This window comes from Gracilinanus agilis, chromosome 1 (genome assembly GCF_016433145.1).
Source record: "Gracilinanus agilis isolate LMUSP501 chromosome 1, AgileGrace, whole genome shotgun sequence".
In the NCBI taxonomy this organism is placed as follows: Eukaryota; Metazoa; Chordata; class Mammalia; order Didelphimorphia; family Didelphidae; genus Gracilinanus; species Gracilinanus agilis.
The window spans coordinates 378,977,115-378,991,151 of record NC_058130.1 but is presented as its reverse complement, the minus strand read 5'-3'; the positions used below and the strand labels follow the sequence as shown (position 1 = coordinate 378,991,151).

The 14,037-nt window shown below is 36.3% G+C and overlaps 1 protein-coding gene across 1 annotated transcript in view; it reads right to left on the bottom strand.

Moving 5' to 3' along the window:
• FYB1 (FYN binding protein 1) overlaps nucleotides 1-14,037 on the bottom strand; it is a 135,451-nt gene that overhangs the window by 17,376 nt on the left and 104,038 nt on the right. The window contains exons 12-15 of the mRNA XM_044664227.1: nucleotides 13,234-13,265; nucleotides 9,505-9,571; nucleotides 4,292-4,391; nucleotides 3,816-3,978 (exon numbers count right to left, since the gene is read on the bottom strand). Of these exons, the coding sequence (XP_044520162.1) occupies nucleotides 3,816-3,978; nucleotides 4,292-4,391; nucleotides 9,505-9,571; nucleotides 13,234-13,265 (362 nt within the window). The remainder of the gene's footprint in view (nucleotides 1-3,815; nucleotides 3,979-4,291; nucleotides 4,392-9,504; nucleotides 9,572-13,233; nucleotides 13,266-14,037) is intronic.

Here is a 14,037-nt window from a genome sequence, read left to right as displayed (position 1 = left end):
CTGGGAGGTGTCTGAGGCCAGATTTGAACCTAGGACCACCTGTCTCTAGACTGGCTCACAATCCACTGAGCTACCCAGCTGCCCCTGTTATCTAAGAATATTTGACAGTTGCCTAGGTTTGGCACAGGACTCTAAGAGCATCAATGTGCTGCATAGTGGGCTTGGAATAATCATTTCTCTTTTCATTTTTATTTCTTTTTAAACCCTGGCCCTCCATCTTAGAATTGATACTAAGTTTAGGTTCCAAGGCAGAAGAGTGGTAAGGGTTAGATAATGGGGTGACTCTGTCCCCAGATCACAAAGCTAGAACGTTTCTGAGGCCAGGTTTGAACCCAGGACCTCCTGTCTCCAGGCCTGGCTGTCTACTCACTGAGCCACCTAGCTGCCCCTGAAATGATAATTTCTTAGGATATCCATCATAATGGGAGGCTATAACTGGACATTAGATTAGGTAAATTGAAGGGCTTGGGATGATAGGGTTAATTAATATTTCTCAAGAAGGACATGTATCATCCCAAGTAAGACACATTTTATAGAATATTAAGGATTCCATCTCCTGATGAGAAGGATAAGGCACAAGAATCAAGAGAAAGGTTATAAATTGAGCAAACATGAGCTATTGAAAAGAAGAGATTTGAATTAGAAAAGCCAAGACAAAAATCTCAAGCTTGCCCCTTACTTAGCCTATAGCTTTAGGAAAATTATTTCATTTATCTATTCTTTAATTGGTGCTTGTTTAAAATAGGAGTAATACCTACTGAGAGGTAAATATTACCATACATTTGGGTGCTTTGTAAACTTCTAAAAAACACTCTACAGTTGTAAATACAAGCAGGCACATCTCCCAGCAGCCTGCATTGGGTTCTACAATATAGAGTTGCTATAGATGCTCAACATAAAATGCTAAAAGGACTTTTCACCTGGTGTTTGGTAATGTTGCCATAGAACTTCATGTAGGCTTCTGGGGAATATAGTTCCGAAAGAGAATATGCCTTTTTTTTATAAAAGCTAATATTATTAATAATAGCTATTGGCAACACTAGAAATAATATCAATAAAAATACATGGATTAAAAGATCCCAAGTAATCCATTAAAAAATGGTAATGGAAAGTAATGTAGTTCTTTAAGGTTTGCACAACACTTTACCTATAATATATCATTTGATCCTTACAAAAGGGTAGGTGCTGTTTTTATACCCATTTTGCAGATGAGAAAACTGGGGCTGAATTGTTAATGGAGTGTGAACTGATCCAACCATTCTAGAGGGCAATTTGGAATTATATTTTTACCTTTTGATCCTTTAATATCACTGCTAGTTCTGTATCCCAGAGATTTAAAAAAAAAAAAGGAGAAGTGGGGGAAAGGACAAAAAAATATACACAGCAACTCTTTTTATGTTGGCAAAGAACTAGAAATTGAGGGGATGTCCATCAATTGGGAATTGACTGAAAAAATTGTGGTGTATAATGGTGATGGAATAGTATTGTACTGTAAGGAATGATGAACAGGATGATGTCAGAAAGATCTGGAAAGACCTACCTGAAATGATGCAGAGTGAAATAAGGAGAACCAGGAGGACATTATATAGAGTAACTGCAATATTGTGGAATGATCAAATGTGAAAGACAGCTACTCTCAGCAACATAATGATCCAGGCTAGTTTTGAAAGACTTATGACAAAGAATGCTGTCCACCTCCAGAGAATTGCTGAAACTGGAATGCAGACCAAAGTATATGGTTTTTCATATTAATTTATTTGTGTTTTTACTTTGGTGTTTTGGTTTCATATGAATATTCTCTTACAACAATGACCAACATGGAAGTATGTTTTGCATGATAATATATGTGTAAAACAGACTGAATTGCTTGCCATCTCCAGGAGTGTGGAGGGATGGTAGGAATGGAGACACTTTAGGTCTTATAATTTCAGAAAACATATGTTGAAAATTATTATTACATGAAATTTGGAAAATAAAATATCTTAAATGTATTTTTTAAACTGGTCTGAGAGGTTGATGACTTCCAGTAACTGTCCAAGGCAGAATTTGAACTTAGGTCTTTCTTTCTTCAAGTTCAGCAACTTACTTAATATACATAGTCTTTTATGAGAAATCTTGCTTTCCAAAGAACAACTTTCAATTATGGGTTACCCAGCACAACTATAGAATCAGATCTCCTTATCCAACCATTGCAATGTTTTTACGATTCTGATTTCACTTTGTAAAGCTCTTTGCTTTGTCACTAATTGATTCTAGGTTGGGAAATTCTATTACCCTCATGAAGTCTCATTTTGGAATGCATCTGTGAATAGGACTTGTTAGATTGAGTTAAATTTCAGTTCTTTAGGGTTAGGTCTCAAAGGTTTTGAACAATATATTCTTCTAAGGTCTATACATTTTAGGCTAGATATTGAGCACAAAAGCGTAATATGGTTACCAGAGCTCTTGAGATGATAGTTGAATTTTTAATAAAAGTAAAGTGAATTGAATGGATATGATTTGGGAGATATTCCAAGAGTAAGATCTGGGGAGGAAATAAGGAATAGAGGTGAGAGCAGCAAAAAAGTACAGGTAAGTAAAGAGGAAATTTGTCTGGCTGAAGTAAATGAAACAGAAAAATACAAATAACAAAACAGATAAGAAAAGTAGATATGTTTTATGATGGCATGCTTTTGGTAATTTGCTGACGTCCCTGTTGAAAGCTTTGAAATTTTCCTTGAGCGGCTGTTCGCTTGACTGCCACTTTGTAATAATACATAGACAAAATCCTTTTTCCCCACATTCCTAAGAACCAATAGACTGAGAATAGTTGTTTTGAGAATCTGAGTTATAGGTTGATGGGTCTATTCCCCCAAGATTCTGTGATGGCAAATGTATTCATAACAATCTGAGGGGGAAGGGAAGCAAGAGAAATACTGTTAAGAGCAGGAGCCACCTAAATCCTTTGCACTCTCTCTCCATCTCATTCCTAGAATATCATTTCAATTCCCATCCCAGAGTTACCCTTCTTTCCTCATTAAAATTGCAAGCAAGAGCCTGACATGATTCTTTTGATTAGTGTTCTGGGTGGCCAACTCTCAAAATTATAAAGTCACAGAGTCTCAGCCTTGAAAGGTACCTCAGAGGTTGTTTTGCACTGACTTCACATAAATAAGAATTGGTTCTCTTTGCTTAACTCCAGCATCCTTTCTCTCTCTGAGTCCCTCATTGCCTATTCTCCACTAGCATCATCTTTGGCAGGTGTCCATTCTTGACCAAGATAATACTGTGTAGGCAACAGAGCTTTGAACTGCCCTTCTCCTTTGGTTTTCAACAAAACAAACTTTATACATTTGGGGGAAAAGCTCATCTGAAAATTTTTAAAAAGATTAAAAAACTCCTAAAGGGAAAATAATTTTATTTGGTTTGATATTTATAACCACTCAAAACTTAAATCAAAGTAAATACATTTGTAAAATAGTAAATTTTGGAATTACAGATATGAAATAATCTATAAAAAATCATAACCAGTCAGAACAAAAGGCATTCAACATTTAAGAATCAAATTGTCATTGCATTTATATATTTGATACACACTGGGCTTGGGTCATAGGATTCCAAGCTGGAAGAGAACTTGGAGATTGTTTATTTTCATTCCCTTACTTTATGGATCATTAAAAGGGAATAATTTATAGCTAAGTCTATTCATTTAATAAAAAAATTATTTTCTAGTGTATACTCCAAATTCAGAACCCACTGTGCTATACAAACTATATGAAATTTTCTTATTTGATCTTAGACAATAATGGGATATAATACATAGTACAATGACTTACATTTGCCTTCTTCATTCCTGCACAGAACTTTTGTATCATCTGTGCTTTGTATGACTTCAAGAGATTCCCCAGGCTTCAACTGTAAATCTCTGGTTCCCCATTTTTTAGATGTTAAGGTAGGCACCACTTGAGTTGTATAGAGGACTCTAATTTCACCATCAAACTGAAAAGAAAAGAGATATTAATTTGTATTTTTCCTAAATATGTTGTAAAAACCATAAACATTGGCACAATTTTGCACAGAAATCTTGTTTCTATTCAATTCAATTAAACAATTTAATAAGCATTAATTATGTATCTACCATGTTCAAAGTCCCAAGCTGCTGCACTGGGACTAGAGAGGTATGAAAGATATAAAAGAAAACCAGTAAATTGATATCACTGTTATTGTGAGAAATTGGTAAAGGCATGATATTTTGAATTATGCATCAATTACTAGTATTTTGAAATTCTGATGAGATTTAATCAAGACTTACTTTGAATTTTTTCTTGAATTCCTTTTCTTCTTTTTCTTGCTTTTTCAACTTCTTTAGGTCTTTCTCTTCTAACCTGCCTTTGCCAAAGTTCACTCCTGGGCTGTAATACCAGAACACACAGAGTAGTAGCACTTTCCATCAAAGCTTAAAACTACTTACATAAACCAAAATCTGCCCAATAAAAAGATGTTATCAGCAATAGCATCATACTTGTAAATTTTACTTTAATTATCCATTTTCTTTTAGAAATCAAGTATATTCACTGAAATCAATAATACCACAGGAGAGATAGCTTAAAATGTCCTTACACATTATTTAATTCAAAGTCACTCATTTTAGACATGAGAAAACTGAGCCCTGGAAGTTAAATGATTTGCCCAAGTTTATAGAGAAGTTTTTTTTTTAAACCCTTGTACTTTGGTGTATTGTCTCATAGGTGGAAGATTGGTAAGGGTGGGCAATGAGGGTCAAGTGACTTGCCCAGGGTCACACAGCTGGGAAGTGGCTGAGGCCGGGTTTGAACCTAGGACCTCCTGTCTCTAGGCCTGACTCTCACTCCAACTGAGCTACCCAGCTGCCCTTATAGAGAAGTTTTAACTAATTCCCTTCTTATTGCCAAGTAATCAAATAATTTTTTGTTATATAAAATGGCAACAAATCTATTAAAAATTTACTCTGAATGATGAAATACAATTCCTGCACAGCTACTGGATCAGGCTATTTTATTCTTTTCTCCAGTTGTCTTACATGCCTTTCCTTTGATTTTTTTTTTCAGTTATGTTTAGGAATAATTTTTGATGACTATTTTCTGACACTTTAGGATTCAGATTTTCTCCCTCCCCTCCCTGCCTCCCCACCCCCCCAATAGTAAACAATAGTCTGAAATATCAGTGCTTTCATGCAATACATATTTCCATATTGCTTGTATCATGTTAGAAGACAACACATATCACACATACAATAAAACACTCTTGAAGGAAATAAAGTCATATGCCTTTTCTATGTTTGTATCTAACTTTATTTTTTGGTGTTTTGATTTGGTAATTATTTATCAGGAAATGACTACACTGGGTTGATGGGGGATGAGGAACATAGCACTCACTAGGCAATATCTTTTATATATTCTACCTGAACTATGCTGAAGTAATTAAAAGTCCAAAGAAATGGCTCTAGGGCTAAATAAGGAAGGTGGGGAAGAAATGTGATTTTTGCAAGCCCTCTTATGCAAACTCCTTATTAACAACTAAACAAATTTATTAAGTGTATAGATATAAAGTTTCTCTTTATCTGTGTAATAATAGATTCCATTAAAATACATTTTTTCAAATATTCCTGATGCTTCATTTTGAATCTTGCCATTGTAAGTCATGTTTGGGAAGGAAGGCCAGGGACCTCTCTTTCTCCAGTTCTCTTCCATAGTTAGTGTCTCTTGCTTGCCTTATGGGGCCCTATTTACAGCCAGTGGGAATTCATACTCAGATTAGCTCTGTAAATATATTTGAAATAAATCTGAATAGTATTAAAATGTGAGTGAACACTAGAAAAGATGAAGAGTTTTGTGTTTCAATAGCTAATGTATCCATGATCTCTCCATAAGTGCAGATGACATGCCATTCATTTCTTGCCATCTTGTGTGACTCATATCCAGTTCTATAAATCTTCAATAAGGTAGCTACCCAAAATTTGGAGAATTTACTAAGGTTTGTTTTTTTTTTTAAACCTTTACCTTCTGTCTTAGTATCAGTTCCAAGTCAGAAGCATAGTAAGAACTAGACAATTGAGGTAAAGTGACTTGTCCGGGGCCACACAACTAGGAAGTTTCTGAGGTCATATTTGAATCCAGGACCTCCAATCTCCTAAGACACCTAGCTGTCCCTCCTCTGGTTATGAATATTTGGGGGTGCCAGTGTGACACACAGTCCATCTTTTGTTATTCTTTCCTCTGACTATATGAATGTGGGAAAGCATAAAAGAATACTGTCTCTGGAGTCAGAGGACCTCAGTTAAAATTTCACCTATGACGTTTACTACCAAGGGCAAGTCATTTAGCCTTTCTGTACCTCATCTTTCTTATGTGCCAAACAAAGGGATTAGATTTAGCCACTGGGGTCCTTTCTAGTTCTGTAAGCCTATAAAACAGCTAACTTCCTTTCCTAGTCAAGATGTCATTAAAGTTTTTTATAAATTCAGAAAATAAGTAATGCTTAAAGATAGGAAGATGTTTCTGATATGGTTTGAAACTTGAATCTGGCTTCCTGGCCTGGAGAAACAAAATCCAAAGGTTTTTTTTTGTTTGTTTGTTTTTTTACACTTCGGATTTAAGTTCTCTGGGCCTCAGTGTCTTCAGCTATAAAATGAGGAGGAGGTTAGGCAAGTTGAGCTCTAAGTTCACTTAGGGCTCCAGAATGAGGATCCTGTGATCATATACAGTGGTGACTAAATGTTTCTTATTTAGTCTACAGAACACAGGATGAAGTAAGAAGCCAAAACAGTGTTAGTAGAAACCGTTAGAAATGAAAACTTACTTCATGATGGTGAGTTATTATTTTACTTTATTTTTGTTTTTAACACTCATTTAAAAAATTTCAGTTTGATAGTGAGGTTTATTAAACACTGGACAGAGTACTGGTAGAGGTTATGGAAACTTTTGGTCCAATTTTGGTTTCATAATATATTCTCTTAGATATTTATTTTTAGGGGACGGCTTACATAAACTTTATCTGTGCCTGAATAGCTTCGGATTCTACGATGGTCAGGTTTTCTTTCTCATTTGGCATTAGCCATGTGTTCACAAAACCCCAAAGAAAAGACCTGCAGTTATTAAAAAAAAAACTTTCTGTCTTAGAATTGATACTAAATATTAGTTCCAAGGCAGAAGAATTGAAAGGGCTATGCAATTGGGGTTAAGTGACTTGCCCAGGATCATACAATTAAGAAGTGTCTGAGATCAAATTTGAACCCAAGTCCTCCCTTCTCCAGGCTTGGCTCTCTATCCACTGAGCCACCCAGCTGCCCCTAATTTTTTTTAAATAATGCACAGACAAATTGACCATATTGTTTGTATTTTTTTCCTTCCTCAGATACTTGAAATATTTTTATTTCTAGTGTAAAGTCTTTGCTTTCCTATTTTAAGAGAGCAAAGGCTTTTCTGTTATAAAAGAATTGGCTGCTACATCTTTTCTCCTTTATAATCACAACATGAGAGGCAGAGAGGGTACCATGGATAGAGAGCTGGCCTTGGAATCAGTAAGATTTGGGTTTGACCTGTAACAAATACTGACTGTGTAAGCTTGGACAATTTACTTAATCTCTCAGTGTCCCTAGAGAAGTCTCCAAGACTATCAGTTGCTGAGTAGCTGCTTCTCTATTTTGGTAGAGGGAGTTTCCATACTGAGAGATCCCTGTACTGATGACCTCTGAGGTCTGGACCAAAAAAAAAAAAAACAACAAAAAACAACACAACATAACTAATTTTCATACATATAAATTAAACTGTAACAATTCTTGATGATTGAAGATTCTGCCTTAATTCTCCAGTTAATCTCTTCTGGAACTTGGCTTGGTCAGAACTGCATAGCAGCAGTTAAAACAAAACAAAACAAAATTTGGCCTTGAGTTAAACTTCCATCTTTTCCACAGCTGAATAGTTCTTGGCAAATAAGTGGGAATGTCAAAAAGAATTTTCAGGGTTAGCATGGAATCTTGAAAATGTTTCATGTGCAAACAGAATAGATTACATTTTTCTGGCAGAGTGCTACAGTGCTGGATCAGTTTCTCCAATGCTGGATTAATTTCTGTGCTAGAAAGTGGATGCTGTATTACAATGGAGCTTTTTCTATGTATATTATATGGAGTGGCAGGAAGTGGTAATATTAGAATATCTGATTTCACTTTCATTGGAAATCTTACTCTATTAGCTACTGTTATTTTCTTCAAGTTTTTCTTGGATTCTAACCTAAAATTTCCCTCATTAATTTCCTATTCCACAAGAATGATCTTATAACAGCAAGCAAACACTGCTTTTTTTTCTTCTTGTTGTGAATAATAGACATGGTTGACTAAGAGATGGTTCCTATTGGGGGCCTCTGTGCTTTTTAAAAAAGAAAAGAATTTGTGGAACATAGTGGTGGCCAGAACAGGGTGATTGAGTACTAAATCACAAGTTATAGAGTCAGGGTAGCTATGTGGCTCAGTGGATTGAGAACCAGGTCAAGAGATGGGAGGTCCTGGGTTCAAATTTGATCTCAGACACTTCCTAGTTGTGGGACCCCACACAAGATGCATAGCCCCCATTGCCTAGTCCTTACTGCTCCTTCTGCCTTGGAACCAATACACAGTCTTGATTCTTTTTTTTTTTTTAAACTCTTACCTTCCATCTTAGAATCAAGACTGTGTATTGGTAAGGGCTAGGCAATGGGAGTTATGCATCTTGCCTGGGGTCCCACAGCTAGGAAATGTCTGAAGTCAGATTTGAACCCAGGACCTCCCGATTCTAGACCTGACTCTCAATCCACTGAGCCACCTGGTTGCCCCTTACTACTTATTCTAAGATGGAAGGTAACAGTTTAAAAAAAAGTTACAAAGTAGATTAGAGAGTAGAACAAAACGAGAGTCAGGGAGCTCAGTGGATAGGACACATTGGATGCTACAATGTACTGATATGATGATGGTATGTTGGACCAGGGCTGGAGAAAGAAACAACTGTTCAGGAGCTAAGGGGATGAATGGCAGCATGGGGAGAGGCAGCGGAACAAGAAGGAAGCCAAGGGGTTCAGACAGGAAACTCTAGATAGGGCAGTAATACAGTAAGTATAATCAGAACACGGCTAAGTAAAAGGAATAAGTCTAGTCTCCAGCCGTGTCCTCTACTTGTCCCAGATGTCCCAAAAATCTTAGCGTGGTTTTAAGCCTTAAGAGTTTTGGATTAATTTTTATGTATAATAAATGGATAATTTCATACAATGGGCTTCTTTTACATATATAATATAGAATTGCATAAAGTGGTGGATTCAGAATATTCATTTCATTTCTATTATAAATTTGACTCCAATGACTATTGCTATTTTCTTCAGAATTTTCTTGAATTCTAGTCTAAAATTTCCCTTATTAATTTAATTAAGTTTTAATAGTATGTAAACACACTAAGACTTTTGGGATGCCCTATATTTTAAAAATTCCATTGGCAATAGAACTAGAAAACTTGTTTTTCTTACCTGATTTCAATGGGTGGAGCAGGGAAGTCAGATGAATCCACATCATCATAGACTTCATCTCCTACATCTAACAAAACACAAAGGAAAAGAGAGATGGAGCAGAAAAAGAATTAGTTTGAATTTTGAAATAGAGACTTGAGGGCCAGTAGGTGGCTCAGTAGATTGAGAGCCAGGACTAGTGACCTCAGACACTAACTAGCTGTGTGGTCCTGAGTAAGTCACTTAACCCCCATTGCCTAGACCTTTTTTCTCTTCTGTCTTGGAACCAATAATTAGAGCATCCATTCTAAGCTGGAAGGTTGGGGCTTAAATAAAATAGAGATTTGGTGCTGGGTTGGTATCATTTTGAAAGAATGCAACCTGTGACATTTTCCTCTTGTTTGAGGGCATTTCCAAAGGGTAGTAGAACCTGGCCAACCACACCCAGTGGGGATAGAGATAAAATCAAATTCCTTGTGACTCCTTCTCTGATTCCATGGACAACCAGTAAACAGCTAAGCTTCTAGGAGGCAGAGACTGTCTCGCTTTTATATCTCTGGGCTGGCATGTAGTAGATGTTTAATAAATGGTTGTTGGGGCATTGCTAGCTAGGGCAGTCGATAGAGCACCAAGCCTGGAGTCAAGAGAGCATGGGTTCAAATGTGGCCTCAGACATGTCTTAGTTGTGTGATCCTGGGAAAGTCACTTAAATTGCCTAGCCCTTGCCACTCTTCTGTCTTACAACTGATACTAAGAGAGAAAGTAAAGATTTGAAAAGAAATGCATGCTGATTGATTCATTGAATGCCATGTCTAACTAAGTCTCTCTTCACAACTTGGATGAAGGTTAGGATGCCTGAATGCAATCAGAGGCAAGGCATTGGTAGTGAAGCCAACATATTGCCAGGCTCAGAGTCAACACCATACAAATGTTGATTGAGTTGAATGGAATGCTGGGCATTAACAATGGAGGAGGGGACTTTGAAGGAAAGGCAGCTGTGGAATTTGGGGGACTAATATGTTTTATCTAGAATAGGTCCTTAGTCCAAATTATTGTTCTTGCCTCATAAACTGATCTGTTATTTGAGCCATTAGCTTTTACTCCATAATGAAATAATTGACATATAGCATGGCAAGTGGCATATAGTAAGCACTCAGTAAGTGCTTGTTTATCTATTGATTTTGTCATCCTAATATGCAAAAAATCATTCATCCCAAATGAGTAAGTCACTACCAATATAGGAAATAATAAGGCATGGGATTGTTAGAAAAACTGTTTTGGGGGCAGCAAGGTGGCTCAGTGGATAATCAGGCTTGGAGATGGAAGGTTCTGGGTTCAAATCTAGCCTCAGACAATTCCTAAGTGTGTGATCCTGGGCAATCACTTAAATCCAACTGCCTAATCCTTATCGCTTTTCATTTTTGGAACAGATGCTCAGTATTAATGCTAAAACAGAGGGTAAGGGTTTAAAAAAAGAAAAAAAAAGGTGATTTTATGTGAAGTGGTATGATCTCACATGTTTTTTTCATTGCTTTATCTTCCTTTGTATCCAGTCAGCTGATGATGGACATTTCTCCCTTATCCTTGTTAATCCTCTGTGGGTGCTTTTACTTTAAGTGAGTTGGGGTCAAGGTCCAAAGAGTGATGTTAAAGAACGATTATTATATACACTGTTCAAATGAGGTGATTCTGCAAAAAAGAATTCCTAAAAGGATCCTTTACAGCAAGAACTGGGAAATCTGGACGATGATATTCAAAGGACCATAGTGCCTTGAACACAGTAGATGCTTAATATATATTTATCAACTGTGTGATTCCTTTATAAGCAGCCACAAATTTTATTTTTGGTCCTCTGGGATTCTCATAAATGCACTAAAACATGTTTACTTTGGAAGGTTTCCAGTATGATTTTTACATGTGTTCATGGTGGAAGAATACAAAACAGCACCCCCAAAATATTCTAAAATGCTTTTGTTTTTAATGAGCTTGTAATCCTTCACCAGGATCTTACCCTGAAGCCCCACTCTAGCCCCAAAGTGACTCTAGGATCTCAAGGCTATGTCAGCAGAGCCAAACCCTCTCAGCTCCTTTTCAAACTAGAAAAGCTTTGTGTATGGACCCATCAGCAGAGGGTATGTCTATTGTCTAAGAACCAGCTTGGTTAAGTTTAGCAAAGTTCACCATTACATTGCTGGATTCCACATGCTGAATTTATTTATTTTTAAACTACAATTAATTGCAAAGACCATCCATGAAAGTGAGTAGGGATTGTGATCTGTAGTCACAAATCACAGGTCCTTAAATCATGAAAATGTATATATTTTTATTTTATCCCCAGCTTTTCAAAGCCCAGTTCAGGTGCCACCTCCTATGGGAGGCCTTTCTCAGCCCTTCCACTCCTACTTAGTGTTGTATCCCCTTTGAAATTAATTTTAATTATTTTGCATATGATTTGTATTTAATTTTCTATATGTATTTTGTATCCCTATGAAAATGTATGCACTTTAAATACCTAGGTCTGTTTTATTTTTCTCTTGGTTATCACCAGTGTACTGTGCTTTGTACATAGAATATACAAATATATATGTATTTGTTGATAATAAATGCTTGTTGAGCCATCCTTGGGCTGGGGAAGGATGAAAAATGCCTTAAGAATATTTCAAGTAATGATGTGTTTAATCACTTCCTCTATATTCTCTGTGTTTTTAATCTTTTTGGTTTTGGGATATATCTTTACCTAGATCATTATAATCATTACATTTGATACAGCCATTGGTTTCTGGGATGCTGAGACTTCTGAGTGTCTCTGAAAATTATAGATTCAGATACAATGATCAACTCACTGCTTTAAATATTTCCAAGGAATTGAGTACTTTTCAATTATTATGTTAGGAAAATAAATGCCATACTATCCTGTGTTTGCCTTGATATTTTAGACAGTGCACTTTTTTTTCTATCTAGACTCTAAAAAAGTCATAGAATATTTGAATGTGACTATTTCACAGAAAAATCATTCATCACGAGGAGCTCTGGCTAGATTGGAAAAAACCTAGAATACTACAAGCTATGCTAATATCCCCTATCTTCTTTGCATTATCTGACCCCTGGCCTAGTACCCAGAACTCCCTTTGCCTCTTGTCTCATGCCCCCAGCTCCAGGCTGCTTGAATGTGATAGGGCTTGAATGAGATTGGTATCAATAATTCTTTGCCTTTCTAAGAGATAAAGGACCAGCGGGACTTATCATCTACCCTATGTCCAGAAGTGCTGGCACTAATCTACTGGTGTGAAACGAGGGGCCTTTCCATCTGTTCTGCAGCTGTCATTTCTTTTAATGTATTATCTTTTCCAGTTAGGGTGGGAGATCCTTAAAAGCTGAAACTATCTAGCTTTTCTTACTTTTATTCCCAGTTCTTAGCATAGACCTTGGCATATAGTAAGTCCTTAGTAAATGCTTTCCTTTCATTCATTCATCCATCCACTCATTTATTTACTTAAAGCAGGTCTTTTAAAACACATACATGAGCACAGACCAAAGATCATACATTTTTAGAATTGAGGATCTTTGAGATAATCTAGTTCAACTGACAATTAACTGATGAAGAAACTGGCCTAGCAAAGTTAAAGGAAACTTGGCTTAAAGACCAAAGAGTGTGTCATGGCAGAGCCAAGATTGGAATCCAAGTTTCCTCCTCTCAGATTAGCATTATGGAGCAAGAAACAAGATAAACAACACATTATTTCTACTCACCCAATCCAAGCTGCTTTGGAGGAGAAGGGAAACTAGAAAAAAATAAAAGTATTTACAATCACATTAATATCTGAATTCAAATATTTTCTTATTATTTAGAGTACACATGAATAAGTGATAGCCAGGAGGCTTTCAGTAATTAACTGATGGACAGCCATTCCCCTCTCGTCTTCCATTCCTTCAATGAGACCCAACCTTTACCATGAAACTTGGGTTTCATTTGGAAGTCTGCATTGAACCAAGATAGCTAAGACAACTTCAAGGTCATATTTAGATCACTGACCAAAAAACAGTTGAGTAAAAACAAATAAATCTATGAATTTGTCTCTTCATTTAACCAGAAGGCAAGGCCATATGGTCTGACCAAAGGGACCAGTATTTCTGGGTTGTCACTGAATCACTTAGCCACATGCATGGTTATGGTAAATTGAGTTGAATAGATCTTTTGGTCAAGTTCCAAGCTGATTATTATCCTAAAACTCTGGTTCAACATTGATTGGATCTACAAAAAGCAGAATTTCAAATCAAAGGAAATAATGCAAGTTTTTCTTACTACATGAATTTCAACTCTTTAGCACAATACAGGAAAAATGGTGATCAAGAGGGGAATGTCCATTTTACCCAGTGAGAGATCATAAATTTAAAAGTGATGTGAAATCAGTATAAAGTGGTTAAAAGATAGAGCAATACCTCCTGTGATGTGGTTTATTTTTAAGTGATATAGTGAAGATTTCATTTTTTTCTAGAAATTTTAAGTGTTCTGTTTATCAAAGATGAACTATCATTTTTTATAGAACTTTCTAA